Genomic DNA, 20,692 nt, shown 5'->3' with positions numbered 1-20,692 from the left:
GCAGATCAATTGGGAAGTTATGAAATTACAACAACTGGCAGATTCTCTACGGTCATACAACTTGCATCCAGCAGTTCGACATGATCTCAGCTTTGCACCTTTAGCGTGATGTTGGAGGAAAATGGCCGCCAACCCACAGAGAATTATCATCCGACTCTGGAACATAGATCACTCTCTGTTACTGTACAAAAAAGTAACTGCAAAACAAAACAGCATGTCTATACAGTACACGTACAGCATACGTAATGATGCAGTAAAACCCACCCCTGGAACAACCAGTGAATTGTTTTCAGACTCAGGTATGTGCTCATTCTAGTTCATAGGACTGGACTGATTAATTTTCCACCTGCTTTTAAATGTCCATATTTGTGGCCCTTTTTTTTTTTTTTTTTTTTAAAGCATGAACCGCAAGCACCGCTGTAATTCTGTCTCAAGCGAACTCGTCAGATCTTTCTTCCTTCTGTACCGCTGATGGGAAAAACATGCACGCAACACCTCCTGTATGAGTAATGAGTTCAGTCTAAAGTGAGACATTCGCCTCCGGGTGACAGCTGTTCTAAGAATAAACACAGTTTAAGCACAACATTCAGGAAATGTATGGAACTGATTAATGTGAAGCCAAAAAGTCTCAGACCTTATTTGCTGCAAAAACAGAAGTAGAGTCAAAGATCACTTTTTGATTCTAGAAGAGGCTTCGTCACTTCAACAGCTGTATTCTAAAAAGCTTTTTCTTGCACATGTGTACGAGTTATCTAGTCAGTTAGTTTAAAAGCAGTAAATTAAAAGCAAAGGCCTTCAGTAAAAAGTCAGCCTGCCATGTGAAGTGGAGCAGAGCTGATACGGGTGTTAGACCACCCACTGTAGTATGCAGCAGGCTACATGTTGGGCTGTGGAAATGGCAAAGTCTGCCAAATGACATGGGTCTGTATCACACTGCCACAGCAGGCACTTATAAACCACAGACTATTTCTGCATAAACCTCAAAAACAGGATTCTTACGAGTACCTGGGTGTTCACCTCAACAGCAAATTGGACTGGACAGACAGCTCCGCTGCACTGCACAGGACGGGCCAGAGCAGACTGTACCTGCTGGGTAGATTTAGGTCCTCTGGAGTGCAGGAGGTGCTCCTCAGGACATTTTTCAACTCTGATGTAGCATTAGCCCTGTTCTATGGAGCGGTCTGCTGGGGCAGCAGCATCTCTACTGCAGACAGGAAGAGACTGGACAAAATTACTGGGAAGGCCAGCTCCATCTTAGGGAGCCCCCCTGACCCAGGGCAGGTGGTGGGAGAGGGAAAGATGATAGCCAAGCTATCCTCTCTGCTGGAGAATGACCCCCACCCACTGCATGAGACTCTGACAGCACTGGGCAGCTCCTTCAGTGGCAGGCTGCTTCACCCAAAGTGTGCAAAGTTGAGTTACTGCAAGCGTAAGTGTAAATATCCCTGTGTTTTTTACTTTTTATATTTTTAATTGACCTTTACTTTGCTATCCTTGTGCTGCTGTGACAATGAGAATTTACCCTCTGTCACCCTCTATCAACAAAGGCCTATCTCACTGAGATCAAACCCCTCAAGATAAGGACCAACACACTTGGAAGACGCAATCTGCCGATGAAGATCACGCGATGATGGGTGGAAAACATGTAAAATATGCAAAATATCACAAAAATGATCTTTTTATCTTTTAGTAATACCAATGAGGAAAAAGCTGGGACAACATCCCCCTCTGGTAAAGACAAGTCAGAGTCAAATTCAGCACGAGACTGAGATACATCAAATACAAAACACAATCAATGATGACGCTGTGAGGCAAAATTAGATTCAAGCTAAACAACCTGCTAATTAACAATTCATTGACTTCCAGGTAAAATATTCTACCAGCACTGACCCTGTCTGCACTCAGACTGGAATCAGGCCTTCACTTCCCTTCGGGCAGTCGTTCTAAAAAAGAAGCACTCAAGTACTATAAGGAACACAAGGGTCCACCAAATGACACGTCATGTTGCCATAGAGATGGGTATTGCTGGCAGAGCCTTGACAGTGAGGCAGGAAGCAGAAGAAGGGCTTATGCAGAGATCAGTGTTCAGCAGGTATTCCTGGCTGGCAGCATTTAAAATGACAACACATCCGACATGAGGCCAATGCATCGAGTGGTGGAATTTAGATTTTCCAAAGCTCTTAATCTCAGAGAAGAGTGTAATTAGCTGAGGCGGAGCGGTACACTGATTCTAATTTTATACATTTATTCTTAAAGTTAGGAGACATATCACCACGAATATTAAACGAATATTGCTCACGTGTTCACTCAGTCGTACGGAGGCTGCAAGCCACTTCATTCACAAGCGCGAAAGATTGAGGATATAATATTCAGAAATCTACAGTACATTTATTGTGGTTTAGGAGGAAGGATGAAGATCTGATGATTACCTTTGCTGCATTATGGGCAGTATTTACTTCACACTTTGCTCACATCACATTTGATTTAAGGCACGTACGCACTGCTGACTTAGTAAAACTATCCACGTCATCCTCAGAGTGGTGATCCTTAAAGTGAGTCAATCTGTTCTTGAATCACACACACACACATACAACAAACTCACCATCTAAAGGATTGGTTTTTTTTACAGCTACAAATTTCTGTCCTGTCATGGACAGTGTAAGAAGCAGATAAGACACAGAAAGGTCATCAGTTAACTGGACTGGACCGGAGACTGAGTGAACAGCTCGATCTCTGAGCAGAGCTTTTACAGTTGAAACTCAAAACTTTCAGCACGTTTTCTGCCTCTCACACAGAGGGAAGCATCTGAGATCATGTTTGAACTGCAGCTGATGCAGTTGGTTTGCTGTTTGAGTTTGATGTGTGAAAATGGTATTAAATGTCTTCCAAGTGTGGCCGGCCCAGCCAGGCTGCAGCAGAGTGTCGGTCGCCTTGGCTGTGGCCCATGCACGGCCTCCACGTTCAGACGTTTTCTGAAAATGTGGATGAATTCAGGAATGAAGATCAGCTGCACCTTTGGCTTCTCGAGATCACTTGAACTGCACTCCCTCTGTTCTTAACTGTTTCCACTCAGCCTGAAGATGTGGATGCCTGAAACCCCTCCTCCTGAATACATGAAAAACCTGGCTTCCACAGTGTCTGCTTTTTGCAGGGACCCCTGAGGTCAGGCTTGAACACTTTTTCATCAGTGAGTGTATCTGCTGGACGTGCGCGCTGCCCCGTCACTCCTCTGAACGAGGGATCCCTCAGAGTACAGCATGTCACAGTTGGCACAGGAAGGCCTGAGCCCAGCACATTTAATTAGCCAAGCTGTCTTGGCATTGGATGGGAGGGGGGACACACACAGTGACGAGTCATCAACATCACCAAGGGCGCGGTGCAGCTCGCTGCCGTATCCTGCACATCTAAAACTTGACAGGATGGGAAAGAGACGCATGGGGGTTGTAGAATTTTGTCACCGGGAGATGGTGTTTTTACTGGAAAAATCAGATGAGCAGTGCAGCAAAAATGAGCACACGCACAGACTGACCTTTCTCGAGGAAACACATAAGGTGTGTTCCTGTCAGGTTTTGATGTACCAAGCATGATAATCAGAGATTAAGACACAAGGAGACACGCAGACCTCACTGCTCCAAGTGTCCGTAGTTATCATTCAAGTCGATATGCCAGACGGAATGAAAAAAATGACTGTTGCTATGAAAAAAAGCAAACTTAGGAGAAACAGTTTGGAAGAAACCATTCTGACATCCCTCTCTGTAGCTGCCTGCATGTGAGGAGCCCACCCCACCTCAGCTGTAGTGAGGAGAACCCAGTCCAGGCAGCCAGCAACCAGCGCGTCTCTGCCTACCAATAGGCATGCTCGGCTCAGGCTCTGTGCAGTGCTCTCAGTCTCAGCAGCTAAAGCTGGGCGCAGGGGAACTGCGACGGCCGCGCCAAGCATCTTCCCAGGTATGCGTCTCTCTGTCGCTACGCCCTTATTCGCTTTTGCTGTGTTATGGCATCTTGCTGCATGCTGTTTCCACACTCTGCCGACACTGGGTTATTTCTAGGGAGGGGTTGCTGTGTCTGTTTCTTTTTCTGTGGCTCACGTAGCGTCCACGATAGCGCAGGGCAGCGGGTCTTTGGTAAACACTCACTCAGCGAAGACGCATCTGCAAAACCTCCTCGTTAACCGCGCGTCAACTTGCACACACCTCAAAATGTTCGCCCTTCGACAGATCAGCGCCGGGCCGCCGCCGCCGCCGCCGCCGCTGCTGCTGGCGAGGCGGGGATGTGCGCTCGTTGCTGCGCTGCGTGCATTTCTTGGGCAAAAAATTTGCACCGAGGTTATGATTTGACCAAGCGGCTTTTCGTCAAAACATGACCGCGGAGTGTATTTTCAACTTACAGTGCGTGCAGGTAGAGGGTTTTTTCCCCTCCCTGGTAGGCGCTGGACTTGCGGCGCTGCTGGGCGAAGCAGGTATTGGGAGCTGATTTGAAAAATCATTTCATAGCAGTCAATTTAGGCTGTAGGCTGTGCCACATAACACTGCAGTAGGCTATAGCAGGGCTGTAGCGGGTCATACCGTGTCTATGCACAGACAGCTATTCCTGACAGATGTATTATTGATAGCTGTGTGTTGTGATACAACAGATCTATTTCAAATCATTGTTCATGCATACTGTGAGTTATCATCCTGGGGAAATGAAAATGTTTGTTTTTTCTTTTATTCCCCCCTGAGGGTGGACTTAGTTAACACAAAGTGCTCTTAATTGTAAACGTGCTGAACTTGAGATTTAAATGAGTTTGCAGAAGCAGTTTTTTTTAATGATTAGGCTGCTCTGTGGCGCTCTGTTTTCCCTGTCTCTAGGTAAGATGTAGGTACACTCCCTTAGCAGTTAGGGTGGTGCTGCCTGCGAGTGCTGTTGTGTTACAGTGGCCACTACCTGTGCATGCAGTGTGCGAGGCCTGGCTGTACACTGGGGGCCTCCCTCCCTCAGCTCAGTGTGGGTGGTGGTCAATAAAAGTACATTTCTAAAAGTAAGTCAATATAGACTCAACCCTGGAGTTGTGTTTTCCAGGGCTGCGCAGGGCAGTTACCATGCTGATCACATGAAAACTGGTTTATGTTTCCAAAAGCAGAAAACAAAAAGGACTAAACTCTTAATAGCAGGAATTATCAGCCAATGAATGACCTCAACAGCAACTTTTACAACAGCCGACCTTATCCTCACACATAAAACTATCCCATCAGTCGGCATATCGATAACATGCATGTACAATCTCGCTGTGTTGTGATTGTTAATGGTACTTTTGTTGTTGCTATGCAAAAAAAGGCTCATGTGCCACATTTCCACTGCAATCATCTGAAGCTGTGACCTTGTCGAAAAGGGCCAACGCGTGTCTGGTTCTCTCTGATAAAACTCTGTGTTAAAGGAAGCTACTTTTCTATACGTGTTCATCTCCCCTGGTCATGACTGCTCCTGGATTTGGCTAATTCAAGAAGCCCTTGAGTTGATTTTTTTTGCTGCATTTATCACGTTCACTCCACTTGAAGAGCCAGGAATAGTTGGAGGACTTAGACATCAGAGGCTCTGTTTTCAACATGCTGATTTTTTTAATAATATTTTAGAGTCTGCTCAGGCTTTTCTAGTCAGAGAAGCTACAGTGACATTCACAAACAGGCTAATGCATTTCCACATGTGTTGTCCTTGAATATGTTTACACACAGTGTGGTCCTGAGGTGGAGATTTTCTGCTGAGCGTCTTACATCTGGATATTATTATTTGCCTCCAGGTTGTATGTAAAGTGTTAGAGTGAATTATACGGTATGAAATAAGCTCCCAGGCCAGGGGCAACTCCTAACTGCACAGCGGACAAAGTTATGGAGTGGGAAATGTTAAGGTCACCCTAAGGTCAAGAGGAGAGGAGGAAATCTTTCCAAATCATTTGACTGAAATGATCCGTTATATGACTAATGTTTTGCCTCATTGATGTAAACGGAGCAAAAACATGCTTTCCTGACTGATTTCTTGGTTTAATTTTTTTTTAGAGTTTTTTTCCGAACTGTTTCTTGTGTATGCAGCTGAATCAATCAGTCGATCAAGAGAAAATGAATCAGCAACTATTTAGATAATCGATTAATGGTTTAATGCAAAAAGGCCAAATATTTGTTGGTTCCAGCTTCTCATATACAGAGATTATCTCTATCCATCTTCATCAGATATGACAGTAAATGGAATATGCTTTGGGTTTGGACTGTTGTGGGAAGTTGTGATGGGAATTTTTCAGTACTTTTATGTACTAAACGATTATTCAATGATCATGAAAGCAATCAGCAGATTAATAGCGATTAAAATTAATTGCTATTGCAGCCCCAGTCTGATTGTTAAAGGCAGTTAGTTCTACCAGAAGTTGTGTATTCAGGATCAGTGTATCAGTATTTAATTATTCCGGCAAAAATAGTTACAGCAACAAACTGCAATTATTACATCTAAATCTTTCAAAAGGGAACATCATTTGATTGATTGCATCCTATTATAATGTACTGATTATAAATTCCTTTTCAATAGCATGTGAGCAAGGTCGAGCGACAGAAACACGTCTCACACAAGCCCATTTAAACCCATTAATTTGTTACTTGGATCACGCTTGTTCATGGTGGACAACAAACAACATGAAAGCAGTGTATTTTGTCTACACACAGGGGAATATAAAATGTTAGAACTGGTCACAACTTTTCAATCTGTTATTTTGGTACAAGATAATTTATATCTCCGGGTGCTAAAGTGTCATGTTCGAACACATCTCTGTCCAGTCACATGCCTGATGTAAACTGTAATCTCTAACTGAACAGTAACAGAGCTGCAGTATTGTAGTAAAAAAAAAAAGAATAATAAAGGCGTTTGTCATGACCGATTTTGTCAAAGCATCACCCTAATTTAAAGTGAATTCTGGTTTGTAAGCGTGTTCCAACACTTAGGTCCTTGATCCTTGATTCAACACTCTTGCTTGTTCTTTAAGTGACACCTTCATAATGGAAAATGAATAGTGAACCACAATCCAAGTCCAAACGCGATTAGCCAAAATGTGTGCAAAGCCTTTGATCGTGTTGTTACTGTTTTATAAGCTATCTGCTGTCATCTCCAGGCAGGACAGACTGTTATAGCCGCTAATTAATATATCAGGCAGACAGGACCGCTTTAGCATTCACACACACACACACACACACACACACACACACACCGAAACCTTCAGTTTGTGTTTGTGCAGCCATAAAACCTCATTCTCTTTTCTTCCATGTCAGAAAAACTGAAATGAATGGTCAACCAAAAGAAAATGACAAATATTTCTTCTTGCCACTCCTGCTCCAAGTCTTTAGTGGTCGTAAGCTGAACATCTTTTGGTATTAGACTGTTGGCTGAACAACAACACTTGGAAAGGTAATTTTTTCATTATTTTTAGACAATTTACCGACTAAACAAATAATTAGTTAACAATAACAAGACAACAGTCAGCCAATTTAATCTTTTCTTATTCAGACTGCTTCATTTTGTATTTAAGGCACAGTGATGACAATATGAGAGGAGAACAGTTTGATCTCTGTGTTGTGGAACAGATTTTGTAATGTCCATGCCTGATGTGGTGGCCTGGGAAGTTTTGGTTTGGTTGGTTTTGGTTTACAAGGTTCACAGATCATCATGGAAATCAATCCAGATGTACTTGTACACAGATTTTAAAACTTTTTTTTCATTAGGATAAATAAAGTAAGGATCCTGTAAATATATGACAAAAAAAATAATTAAAGTTTAAAAGACTTTCATGTCTAAGTTTTTGCTAGTATTTTAAATTAAACTTTACTCTCTTATATTTCATGTTCATTTTAGTTTTTGTTTACTAGATTTTATGATTCAGGGTCTCAATCAATTTATTTACATGTAACAAATGTCAAAAGGAGAGAAGAAGTACTGAGGACACATACCACAGAGACAAAGAGTAGTGTATATGTTGTGTACAGTAATCTGTGTTGAATATTCTATGCAGAATGGGTGCAGCTGTATTAAGTTGCCAGAAAGGCAAATATATGCAAAACTAAAGGAAGGAGTATCGGACACAATCTGTCACTGTGCTGAGGCATTCAATTCCGTCTCTCTGCGCAATGTTGAAAAATTGCTTTGTGGTTTCTGTTAATACATGCAGTTCCTCTAGTCTATTGGACAGAGTACACCACTGTCCACACGCATAGATTAGGACTGCTGTCCAAAACGCAGCTCAGAGTGTCAGAGAGAACAATAACTCTGGCAATAAACTGATTGTACGGACTGATGACGAATGTTTCACCTAGAACCTGCTTGTGTTGAGGTTAAATCACACTATTTATCACAGACAAAAGGGAGAGAAATCATTATGTAGGCAGTGGTTTAATGGATGGGAACAACTCTCAGTTTGGCAGTTTATATATTAGACGATGGTTTTAGACAGTTTGGAAAGAGGGGAGAATGTGTTTGTGAGGAAGGAAGGGTATGGCTAACAACTCTTCCGGGTTTGGAAGAGAAAATCAATGGTACTACGACAGAAGATACACACTTTTAAAAACTAAAGCTGTACAGTCTAGAGTTGCCATTGGAGACACAATAATGTCTGCATGAGACACTGTGTTATATTAAATTTAGAACACTCACTGAGCTTTTCAACTCAGCGCATGGTGAAAACGTAACACATTAACACATCTGATAAGGTAACACAAACATCTGTATTTCCTGCTAGTGTGTTGAGAATGACACATCCTCCAGTCGCATGTCGCATGCAGAAATAATCTCTTCACATGTTACCCACTTCCCTCCCCTGTCCTCCCCTCAGTGATGGCCTCTGCTGAGCAGCCGTGCTCCAGCTTCCACCAGCAGCACTGCGCATAAGGCAACACGCCCACCTTTGCCCTCCTGCCCAGAAGTGAGAGACACCACCATGTACAGTGTGGAGGACCTCCTCATTTCGCACGGATATAAATTGCCCAAGAGTGGCCCTCCGTCTGCCACGCCTTATGACAAGCGTCCTGCTGATTGCCAGCGTGAACTTGTGGACAACAGGGCTGGCCGGGGGACACTGAACGGGTATGAGGCCGACCGGGGGGCATCTATCACAGGCATCTACGGCAGCAGGCAGGCACTGGTGAAGGGCTACCCCGCCACAGACAATGAGAGCGGGGAAAGGAACCAAAGGAGAAAAGAGGCCGGTATCGGTATCCTAGGTGACGCTCAGCCCTTGGGTGATTCTCTTGCCACAGATAGTGGGTGAGTATATTTTTTTCCCCCTCTTTTGCGTTCCCCCACATCCTTTACCTTCCCTCTTTTCCTCTCCCCTCTTCTCACTGGGGCTCTTCGGTATTGCATGCAAAACTGAGTCTGCACTGCGCAGGGTTTTTTTTTTCCCTTCCTCTTCCCTTTCCCCTCCTTCCAGAGCTGCGGAACACTGTGGCTGCAGCTGCACCACTGACATACCCTATGCCAGGATATGAGGAATTATGAAAGGTGCCTTTGCGCTTGCTTGACTTGTTTACATGCCTGCACAGAGAGGTGGCTTGTGTCTACGTTGAAGCCCACCCATGCACTGGTATCGTCTCCACAGCATCCACCAGGCAGGCAGATGTAAACAGCAGCACTAGACAGTGAGCAAACTGAGGAGGACTGAACATGCCTCAAGACAGGCGCGTAATCACTCCACTGTAAACACTGGCACACCGAATCACACCCAGCACGTGCTCTGTGATGTAAGCATGTTGCTGGGCAAGTGTGCACAGCGCAGCTCCCCTCAGCCATACAGTAGCATATGCTGCTGAGGATGATCCATTGACTTTGCAGCTTAAATGAATGAGTACAGTGACTTGGTGCAGTACAGATGTAAGATGAGGCTCTTTAAAAGGGTAATTGTAATAATTCTTTTTTTTAATTTCTCTTTTGTTATTCAGCACATTGGATATTTTACAAAGGTATATTATAATACCTATTTTATGGTTAGATTTTTACTTGTTTTTTGATGGAAGTGATAACTGCATATCCCAGCCTTACATGGATCTATCATAAATATGAATCAACTAGCCTAAGAAAATGTAATTATTGATCTCTTTCTTGGATGCGACTGATATGAATGAATGAATATCACACTGTTTCTTCTGCTTCGGCACTCTTCCACTCCACCAAGAAAATTACAGTGACTGCTTGAGAAAATTCAAAATTTAAAATTACAGAGCAATTTAACAAAATGACCCTCTTGAACAGAAAGAAGTTCTTTGTTTTTTAGACTTAATCTGTTGTGATTAAGTATGCTGTTTCTAAGATAATTGTTTTGACAGTGCAACATGCATTGCAGCTATATTTTGCACATCAGAGGTAAATATGGAACCATAACTAAAATCATCATGCGGTACTGTTTTATCACACCACAGTGGAACCAGTCACTCGTCACACACGCCATTTTATGTTAAATTCAGCAAGCTTTATTAAAATTATACTGTTGCATTAGATATTACATATTTGACCTAGCAACAATCAAAAAGGCCTTCTTCTTTTTTCTGATTTTCTCTGTAATTAGGTTTTATTCTGACACACTGAAGCAGGCTGCTTTAAAGTTTTATTGTTTATGAGTAAGTCACAAGATATTTTATAAAAAGGGTGCAATTTGATCCAGCTAATTGAACTATGTGATCAATTAAACAGAGGGAAGGAGGTTTTGCTTTCATGTCAGACCAGGTAATTAGGTTGTTTTTGCGTACACTATCTTTAAAAGACACAGTTACTGTCCAGATGTCCAGCTTCCAAGATAAGGTTGTCACAATTTAATATGCAGATCATATTGCAGTAGCATCACAATTTCACGGTTTCTTCAAGGGACTTGGAAGTCGCTGACTTTAGCACTTCTGTCTCATACTGCATGTGCTGGCTCTCTTTGATTAAGTTGCACTGGAAAGCCAATACTGCCAAAGCCAAAACACATGCTTGAGGCTGGCATGGACATGTCCCTTTTAATGATTACCAATTCTCCAATCTCAAAAGGTTGCTGTTGCATTTTTATATTAGCACACAAACTGAAATATTTATTTGTTCCTGCAGCTTTAGTTCAGCTTCAGATTAAAGTTAAATGTATTAATAGTTCCTTTTCAGTGTAGTTTTATCTACAAAATATTATCAAATTGTCATCAATCATGTTATCATATAAAGGAATATAGCTGTAATTTGCAATTTCAACCCATTGTGCACTCAGTGGAAGTAAGCATGTTACTAATCTTGCCACTTCTGTAACTCCATCCAGGAAAACTAGATTCAGGCTCCACTTCACTCTCCTGTATCAGCGTGAATGTCTTATTTACACTGAACTTTTTGGTATTTGCAGGTTCTACGATGTTCCCAGTTTGACTTATTCAGAGCCGCTGAGCTATGATGAGAGGGATGTTTCCTACTGGCGGAGGCGAGGCCAGGACTTCAGCATCCTACTGGATTATGCCGATGGCAGGGAGCTGAGGGCCTCTGCTGGTGCATGGAGGCCACAGGCCCTGATTACAGCAGAGGAACACAGAGCAGAGAGACAGGCGCAGCAGCTATGGGAGGACATTTCCTGGCTAAGGGACTTGGATGCAGCCCCTGGTCAGCTAAGGGTAACAGGGGAAAGAAAGTGCCAGAGCCTCGGTACAGAGGAGTGGAGGCCTGCTGTGGGCCTGGGAAGGCAGTTGTCGGATGGGGACGGGGAAAGGTGGGCTCAGGAGCAGTACCGACTGAGGACACCAGAGGGTTTTTTTCACCCTAGAACTAAAGCAAAGTCCCAATCTCTCCCCAGAGTTTTGTCACCTGATGGAGCTAGCAGCAGAGAGCTCATTCCATCTCGGCCTAGCCTACCTGACAGGCAACAGAGAATAAACAGCACTGTCTTCTCTGGGCCCTATAGTAGATATATCTATAGTGGTGCTGTTGTTCGGGATCGGTGGGGTAGGAATGCTGGGCCAAGCAGCCATGTTGCACTTTTACCAAAGCCCAGGTTTAGCAGGCCTTTAAAGCCTCCATCATACGAGATTCACCAGCAGACTAGGGGTAGCGCAGAAATGCTTGCTATAGACCAGGGTGCCAAACAAAAAGAAAGGCCTATCTATTATCCAAGGGGAGGGGAACTGAGACAAGACTATTTCGCACAACACTCTGTCATCTCTGGAATGGAGCCCCCTGGCTACATCCCACCCCCATCTTATAGAAGAGCTCCACCCCCGAGGTCGGTTTCAATGAACCGCAATGAAATGGCAAACCTAAGATGGAGGGCGGAAGCTCTGCAGATGCCCAGCTCAGATCCTGGAAGGTGGTTTTCCAGACAGGCAGGTGGTTCATGGCTAGAGCATTATGGAGATCGTGGTGCAACCTATCGAAAACAGGTACATTCTGGACATGAAGAACAACCAGGTCATGTCCGTCCGTTACCCACTGAAGACCCAAGAGTGAAGCAAATCTCAGGAGGGCCTAGCGGAAGTTCTCTCACTGACTCAGACAAGATACGTAACATCAACAAAGAGACTCCGTCTGCTAAAATGTTAGGACAATCTACACATGATAGTGCCTTTCCTCCCCAACAGGGGTCAGCTCTCAACACTGACAACCGCAAAACAGCTCTCAATGACAACGACAGCAGTAATCGATGGTGCAACAGGGGAATAAACAAAAAAAGTGACAGTGTAGCTCCTGAACAAAACCGTAGTCAGTTTTTTCCTTCATCCATTCTGGGTAAACCACCACCTCCTCCATGCAAGCCGGCTGACCAGGGTGTCTCTGAAACTGTGACAGAAGTCAAAAAGGTGGAACAACCAGAGCCACCAGAGAAAGACAAATCCAAGAACCTAAAAAAGAGACTCAGTGAGACAATTTTTTGTTTGGTGTCTGTCCCTGTTACTCCACAGCTCAGTGGGATAATCCGTGATCAGAATAACAACAATGAGAAGTCACCAGACCCAGCTGACAGTCCTAGTGACAACAAAACTGGCCATTTAACAAACCAAAGTCTCCAAAGCACATCTTCAGCTGAAGCTGAGCTGCAAGCACTAACTGGTAGCATAGCAAGCAGCAAAACAAGCAGCAGAGCGAGCAGCAAAATGTTTAAAAAAGTACCCTGTAGACCCCCTAAGATAAACCATTATAAGGAAATGAAACTGTCAGGATCCTGGCCTGCAAACCAGTATCGAGACCAAGAGACACAAACTAGCCCAGAGGCCCGAAAACCTGCCCCTGAAGACAAGGAAGCACAACAAGACCCTGTCCCTTCCAGCACTGACGTCCCTCCTGATAACAGCGGTGTAGTGGGCACTGCCTTCAGTTTTCCAATAAAGGGAGTGAAGAGCCTGAAACTGTCAAGCAACAGCGCCTTCTCCCTAACATCCACCTTCTCCAACCAGCTGAACAAGAGCACAGCTCAGCAGCCAGCAGTACCACCCTCAGGAAATGCGGAGGAGACCAAACCAGCAGCGAACAGTGGGCAGGAACCATTTGAACAGTTTCGGCTCAAACCGACCACCCAGCGACCATGGGATGCTGTTAAAGAGCTGGAGGCCATCAAAACTGAAGTGCAGGATCAACAACAGCAGCAGAGCAGCAAACAGCCCAGTGTTGACAAGTGCATAGAAGACCTCAATGAGGCCTACAAAGACATCTTGGAACTAGGCACTGCCAGCAATAAAGTCCCAAATGGTTCTGTTCAAATCCCTGAGCGTATCAAAATCCGACTGACATCACAACCTCTCAACAAGCCCAGCAGCCTTAGGCGCAGTGCAGTAAGCTGGTCTGTTGACCCGGAATACAGGGAAGTCAAGAGCGCCTTCTCCAGGCCTGCAACAAAGTCGGTAACCTTCAGCAAGCAGCTTAGGGAGGAGCTCCCTGTCCCACCTCGGGAGACAGGCTTCAGAGAATACAGGGTTGTTGCGCATCTTTCTCGCAGACGGAGCAATGATGGCAGGACTGTGAAACTAGACCTGCCAGACGAGCCTATCGAGACGCCACTTTGTGACTTTAGTCCAGCAACGCACACCACAGCAGCTGAGGTGCCGTGGGCAGATAGACAGCCCATGCAAGATGCATCTACGCTCACCAGTCCCCCTGATTATGAGGACATATGTCAAACTTTGCGTCAGTCTAGAGACCCGGCAGATGCCAATAAAGGGTCCGCAGGCAATTTTAAACCCAACGATGCAGAGCTTCTTCAAGATCTTAATGCGGAATCAGAGGAGGAGTGCCCTATTTGTAAGAGAGAGCTTGAGAATCAGATGAGACAGGGTCCATTGCCTCCACTTCATGAGGAGAACAGCTCGGACAGCTCAGCCAATCAAAATGGCAGTCCACCACAATGCGCTGCATTAGAAAGTCCAGCAGAGGACACAAAAACAGCAGAGCCAAAGGACTCAAGTTTGAATCAGTCAGGGTCTGACCTGTGTGCTGAAACAAGGGAGCAGCATTCACTGACACAAGAAATTGAGAAAGTGGGTGAAAATACAGGCAATGCTCAGGCAGAAAAGTTGGACAATTCGTGCTTAGTTAATCCTGCTGAGAGCATACCAGCAGATGGAGCTACAGAGGACAGTGCATCCACAATATTAGCAACTGATGTGCCTGCAGACCCCCAAGTCTCAGAAGAACAGAGTGTTAGTGATACAGTAACTAAGGAAGTAGAATTAGGAGGGAAGGAAACCATTACAGAACCAAGTGAAGGCAGTTCAGACAAACAGAAAGCTGAGGTGGAAAGTGAGCATCAGGGACAAGACGATACAATGGCTGATGACAAGCATGAGCAAGAGAAGAAGCCATTTGCTTTCCCAGAGCATAGACTTGGTTTACGGACTCATCTGGGGCGAGACCACCAAGGGTTGCCAGAGTTCCCACCAGAAAGACTGCCACTTTCAGTTCCCCCAAACCTAGACCGCAGGCTGTCTCTTAGCTTGGAGGGGGAGAGGAAGAACAAGGGCCCCTCCCACCGAATTGAAGCATTGCAGAATAAGCTGGCTATTTCTCCAGGTCGGGTGGCAGTTGAGCGCCTGGCCCGGATGAGGGAGGTGGACGTTATGTATAGGATGAGGCGCCTCAGCATCAGGAGTACTGACTCTGGGGAAGGGGAGGCAGAGACAGAGGGGGAGGGCAAGGACCAACAAGCAGAGGAGCCCCATTGTGCTTCTCAGAGAGACAATGAGGACGATCAAGAGGTCACCCATTCACAGCATGTCTCTATGGAGACAGTGTTGCAAGATGAGGAGGAGTCATCTCTCCCAGGTAAGATAAGAAAATCAGAGGAAATTAAATTTCAAGGAGCTTTGTGGAAATACATGTTCATCAAGTTTAGACTGTCTAGACTGGCCAACTTTATAAATGCACCCACATTAAAAGTAAAACATTTATTTCCCATGTTCCACATAGTTTCAATTGGCCTACCAAATCGAAAAAGAAAATGGGACAATAACAATGACACTTTTTCAAATATTTGTTCAATGCACTGTTTAACTTTCCTGTCTCTATCCACAGACTTCTTTATGCATGCTTCAGCGTGACTCCGTTTAAATGCTGATAAATCTGTGGGTAACAGAACAATTAAGTGATACTATAAGGAAGGGAGAAAAAGTGTGTATAAATCTTCAGAATACATTGTACAGTTTTCTCTGGAGGTGTTAAAATTGAAGGAACGGTCAATGGGCTTTGCTGTTAAAGAAATCTCCACAAGATGGTGTCAGTGCCCAGAGATAGTGCAAGTCTTCTACCCTCCTCAGAGAATTTAATTCCATTAAACATGTGACTGACATTTATGTTAATGGAATAAAAATAATAAACATAAAGCATGCAGTAAAACATGTCTCAGTGTCCTGTCAAAGGGAATTATTTTTGACCGCGACAGATCCTGCAGTTCTTCAGGCGATGCACTCTGCACCTTACCTCCCTCCTACAGTATAGATATTTGGGATGAATATAGATTAAAAATGCACCTTTTCTTTATATTTTTCTTCTTTACGTCGCAGAGCCCCATGATCCCAGCCGAGTGGAGACAGTGTAGAAAGACTGCGTCCATCATCTCCATCTGAGGTTTTTAGCTCCAACACTGTGACCTGGCTGCCTACTAGAATGCCTTCATCTCATCTTGACACTGAAATGGCCTTCTTGTCCGACAAGAGCATTGTGTACACCCTCACCCTCGGCGCTGCGTTGACTACTAAGAGTGCTGTTCCACTGCCAAAGGGAGGTGCCCCTTTAACTTGTGGGGCAACTTCCACCCTGAATCCCTCCCCAGCCTTCCCAAACTGACTTTCCACTACCCCATCTGTCCTCCATCCCCAAGCCCATCCTCTTCTAGGGTTCCCACTAGTTAGTCTTCTTGTAGCGGCTTGTCCTTTCTATTCTCTCCTCCCTATGCTTTTCTCATTGGCAGACATTATGCAATTCTGTCATGCATACTAGAACTTCTAAAATGTCCATTGTGAATACAGTCGAGACATTTTTCGCATACTGAACGAGTCTGTTTGTTTACGGGCGAACTGTTAAGGATATGAATGTAAGCATTTATGTTTAACCTAACGTAGATATAGAAGGGTTATTGTCACAAACCTGTTCTGTTGCATTTAAACTACACCAAAATAAACTGCGTATCTGATTGTCGTGGTGAGGCGACAGCTGTTTTAGAACTGGACATCACTGTCTCTGGCTCAAGAACTGTTTTGATTTTCAGACGAGATCAATCAGCCTTTCTTTTTTTAAAAAATTAATGACATTGTGCCCCGTCTCATTGCTTTTGTACACACCGCAGTCATAACCCATCGAGCTCTTCAGTGAAGAGTGACTCTGCGCCACATGCCACGATAGATCAGTGACCTACTACATGATACATTGGTTCTACGATGGAGAGGGAGAGTTGCCTTTTTTAACCAGTTAGTCCCCTGATCAATCCGATGTATAGCTCCCATTTCCATGTAATTTCAGGAAGCAATAAAGGCACGGATTGAGTTGACATGGCGGTTGGCAACTTTGATTAAAATGAAAGATGGACAGGGGGATATAGAACACAAAAAGGATATGTAGAGCAATATTGTTTTACAAACAGCTCAGCGGTTTAGTGGAGCTTCCTGTAGGAACCATTGGCAGGAGTTTTAATGTGAACGTGTCATTCAGATCAAATATTACAGGGAAATGGAATCGTGTCAGGGTATATGGGCGCTTTACAGGGGGTGGGTGCTTTACTTCATGATATATATATCTATGTTCATACATCTGTACCGCAAAGAGACTACATTTCACGGAATATTTATTTTTCTTATCATCGAATTGTTAATCAGTTTGCATAATGTAAAAAATAAAGTATATTTTAAATATTTTAAGAGATATTTTGTATTTAACCATGAAATTTTATTTCTCCACACTTATATCAAGCTGAAAGTATCATACGTCTGTATCATAATGAGAGTATACATAATTTTCTAGTGCTTTAAAATCTTAACAGAGTGATATAAAAAGGGGTGGCCCTGTGGTGTGCCTTGATCACACGATTCAGTTTCGGTGAGAGACAGGGTTCATCGGTGTCAGTGTTGATGTGATGGAAACTTTTTGATTGTGCCATTATTTCCTGTTTGATAGTGCTTTTTCACACGCTAAGCGAGTCAACGTCGGACGCTCCTTGTGATATTTGAGACATCGGTTCATCTCAGCTGTATTTCCTATGTTGGTGGTCAAACATGGCTTGTGTCTATCTCTGTGTTTGTATGTCTTCCAGCTCAAATCATGTATTGTTCTGTTGTCCTTGAAACATGTTTAGAAATAAAATTGGGATTTTTTTTCTTTTCCTTCCTTCCACCCGCCCTTTATTCTTTCCCCCTTCCTCCTAACTTCCTCCTTTCTTTCTTTGTTTCATTAATTACACAGCGTGTTCATTTTGTGTAAATTGTTCTGTTGTCCCCAATACTTATTGCACTAAAGGATACAATGCAGTATGCTATTTTCGGCTAAAAACCACATAATTGCAAAGTGTATGAAAAAAAATGATTTTTTTTTTTTTTTAAAAATACAGGGATTTTTAATAAATTTTAATTTCTAACCTAAAATGTAAATAATGATAAGAAAAAAAAATCTTGTGGATAAAAACAAGTTTGCAGTCACGTGGTTTTTCCACAACAGCAGCGCTGCATTGGTGTAACGTATCAGCAACAGATCTGTAGGAATCCATCGCTGTTTGATCACTCGTCAAGTATCACTTAACTGTTATGTAGCATTTTGCAGTTGTAGCATTTTATCAACTCAGAACTTTGTCTTAGTATTTCAAACATTTCTTGTAAATTTGGAATAATCATGTCGCCTTATTATGTGTGCATTACATTATACTTCAGGCAATGCCAAATACTAACGTACTAAGCACTGTTTCATACCTTAGGTTTTTACAGCAACTTACTGTTCTGCCACGCCTCTGGCTGGAGAGGTACAGTAGCATTGTGGATAGTTTCTGCTCTTCATGCCGTTTAGCTGTAGGAACATTGAATCAAAACTGTGAACTTCAAACAACACAAAAAGCATCATTTTAAAAAGTACGGGACAAGATTCAATGTTTCAAAACAAGCCCATAGTCAGCACCACAGGGAGGACAAGCTGGCACGCCCATAGTTACTAACACATCTCATTTTCAATTCATTTTGAAGGCTGAAAGGCCCTGCCTCGGTCTTGTGTGTAAACTGCCCCTAACGACATTTAAAAAGCTATTTCAGTACATAAGAACCCCCAATAATTGGCATGTCAGGTACACTTGAACATAGTGTCATTTGACTTTTTGTACTGCAGGTTATGTGCAACATGAAGTAATTATGCACACTTGTAATATTTTCTATTTTCATATGAGATTTAAGTGCTTTTTGTACTCACTGACATCTTTTTTTCTTCCTTGCATGAAATGCAAGACAGAGGAAGAAAAAAAATGTTTTTCATAAAATATATTTGCATTTGGTACTTCAATAGTAAAACCAGTGGGCAAAACATTATGTTTCATAATTTAATTTACAAAACTATGCCAAGTATTTAAAAGCTATTTTTAGAGTAAATCAAAAGAAGACTCATTCATTTTTCCTTTAATACACGCCTTTATCTTTGTATCTATAAATATGAGCATAATCCATAGTCATATGATTGTGCTACTGTTGTATGATACTGCAGTCTTATTCATAAATAAACTCTTTGCATGAAATTAAAGTGTTTGTGATCAATTGGGCAGGGGCCATCTACAGAATTGCTTCATATACTGTATGAGGTTTACAAACACACTGAGGAGAATGACACTGTTGTCATTCTTTGGAGAATATTTTAGAAATACTTAACTTTCTCTCTCAAAAATGTAAGATAATGACACAAAGGATTGACTTCTATTCTGAAAGCAATATTAGGGCAATAGAAAAAGAGCATACGTGCACAACTATGTGCATTTTTTTCACACAAGTACACTTGTGTACTGGTAATTTCAGCCCAATTACCCTGCCAGACTGTCACACTGAGCTCCGCTTGCTCGACCAAAGTGTTGGCAAAGACTAAACTTGAGCTGAACCTTGTGAAAACCTCCCAGCATGCTCTCTGAAGCTTGGATGTCATCCATCCTCAGATGCTGCTGAAATTCCTCTTTGTGCCATTTTTTCCTAAACAGAGAGGGAGAAGTCTGATTAGTACCTTCTCTGATGTGATACTTTATTGATCCCTGTATAGGTAGGCTCTCTTTTCACTGACAACAAGGTGCTCTGCACGAAGGTACGTTTGTGATTCCAACGGGAGGAGGATGGGTTCATAACATTATATTATAGGTTGTCACATAATGAGCTACTGAACAAAGTTATTAACAAATTGAACTTATGAAGCCCAACTTATCTCACTGAAACAATACTGAACTGAATGGAGAACGACGAGATAAACAGCCATACAATATAATGACACAGCCTGTAAACATGTAGCTGTAACTGCATACCACTTAATTTGACAATATAAATGTTCATTAGTTCTACATGAATGATTCACATTCATCTGATATCACATAACTGTATATGTGGTACAAATGTCACACTCAGTGCAGTTGGGTTACTCCAGCTAACTGGCACCAAGTGGGTCACTCTCAGGACCTCTTCACAGAATGCTTCGGGATTTACCTTTGATGTTAACCACAAAATCCAGACCAGGTTCTCTTAAGAACTGAAGTGATTCTTCACCACGAAAAGTCTAATCCACAGAAATCAGGCCGAAGCAGAAGCAGACGTTTCGTATTTTGTATGTAAGCATTAATCTCCAACATGGCCCATTAGTAGCTGTTGAAAATGAAGAGATCGTGAAGGCGTCCTCAGCCTGCTGCTCAGCGTCCTTCTACTTCAGGTTCCAAACTCCATTTATCGGACCGCGATACTTTTTCCTCCACAGGAAGACGACTACGGCTTGACCCGCCATTCTCTGCTTCTGGGATTACAGCCAATCAGAGGCAGAGTACTGCGGGTCACGAGCGGCCCACCTGTGGCCTTCACTGACCAGCAGGCCAACGTGGACATACCGCAGATGATCATCAATGCAACATACCAACGTTTAAGTAACCTGAAAATACACTGCGACTTCAATAAATGATCTCACGACTTAAATATTATCCTCTGTTACTGCACAAGTACTTCCATACTAGTACACACTAGCAGTAGTGGTGTGCCTGCCACTGCTTCTT

General features: G+C 43.2%; 1 protein-coding gene and 1 long non-coding RNA gene across 6 annotated transcripts in view; one reads left to right on the top strand and one right to left on the bottom strand.

Moving 5' to 3' along the window:
* LOC124068904 overlaps positions 1-20,692 on the bottom strand; it is a 25,189-nt gene extending 4,497 nt beyond the window's left edge. Inside the window, exons 1-4 of one of the 4 annotated variants that reach the window (XR_006844992.1) lie at positions 20,139-20,692; positions 19,550-19,637; positions 18,390-18,483; positions 15,610-15,922 (exon numbers count right to left, since the gene is read on the bottom strand). This is a non-coding gene — a long non-coding RNA (uncharacterized LOC124068904). Of the gene's footprint in view, positions 1-15,609; positions 15,923-18,389; positions 18,484-19,549; positions 19,638-20,138 lie in introns of those variants that run through there. The other 3 variants (XR_006844995.1, XR_006844994.1, XR_006844993.1) reach the window with 3 other exon arrangements.
* On the top strand, positions 3,768-17,200 carry LOC124068897 (junctional protein associated with coronary artery disease). 2 transcript variants are annotated; one of them, XM_046407436.1, is made up of 4 exons: positions 3,768-3,948; positions 8,840-9,270; positions 11,366-15,261; positions 15,999-17,200. In XM_046407436.1, exons 2-4 carry the CDS (start codon positions 8,945-8,947, stop codon positions 16,031-16,033), a joined length of 4,257 nt encoding a protein of 1,418 aa, XP_046263392.1. In that variant the 5' UTR covers positions 3,768-3,948; positions 8,840-8,944; the 3' UTR covers positions 16,034-17,200. The 2 variants fall into 2 exon arrangements, with proteins under 2 accessions (XP_046263392.1, XP_046263391.1); XM_046407435.1 differs by lacking the exon at positions 15,999-17,200 and having other exon boundaries at positions 11,366-15,545.

The sequence above is a fragment of the Scatophagus argus genome, chromosome 13, assembly GCF_020382885.2.
Source record: "Scatophagus argus isolate fScaArg1 chromosome 13, fScaArg1.pri, whole genome shotgun sequence".
Lineage (NCBI taxonomy): Eukaryota > Metazoa > Chordata > Actinopteri > Scatophagidae > Scatophagus > Scatophagus argus.
The sequence above is the reverse complement of the archived record's forward strand: the minus strand, read 5'-3'. Positions and strand labels throughout refer to the sequence as shown.

What these genes read in the sequence shown, in the direction of transcription:
- LOC124068897 (XM_046407435.1), top strand. Translation starts at nt 8,945, where the DNA reads ATGTACAGTGTGGAGGACCTCCTCATTTCGCACGGATATAAATTGCCC. An exon ending in TCTCTTGCCACAGATAGTGG is followed by an intron (nt 9,271 to 11,365) that starts GTGAGTATATTT and finishes TGGTATTTGCAG; the next exon opens with GTTCTACGATGTTCCCAGTT.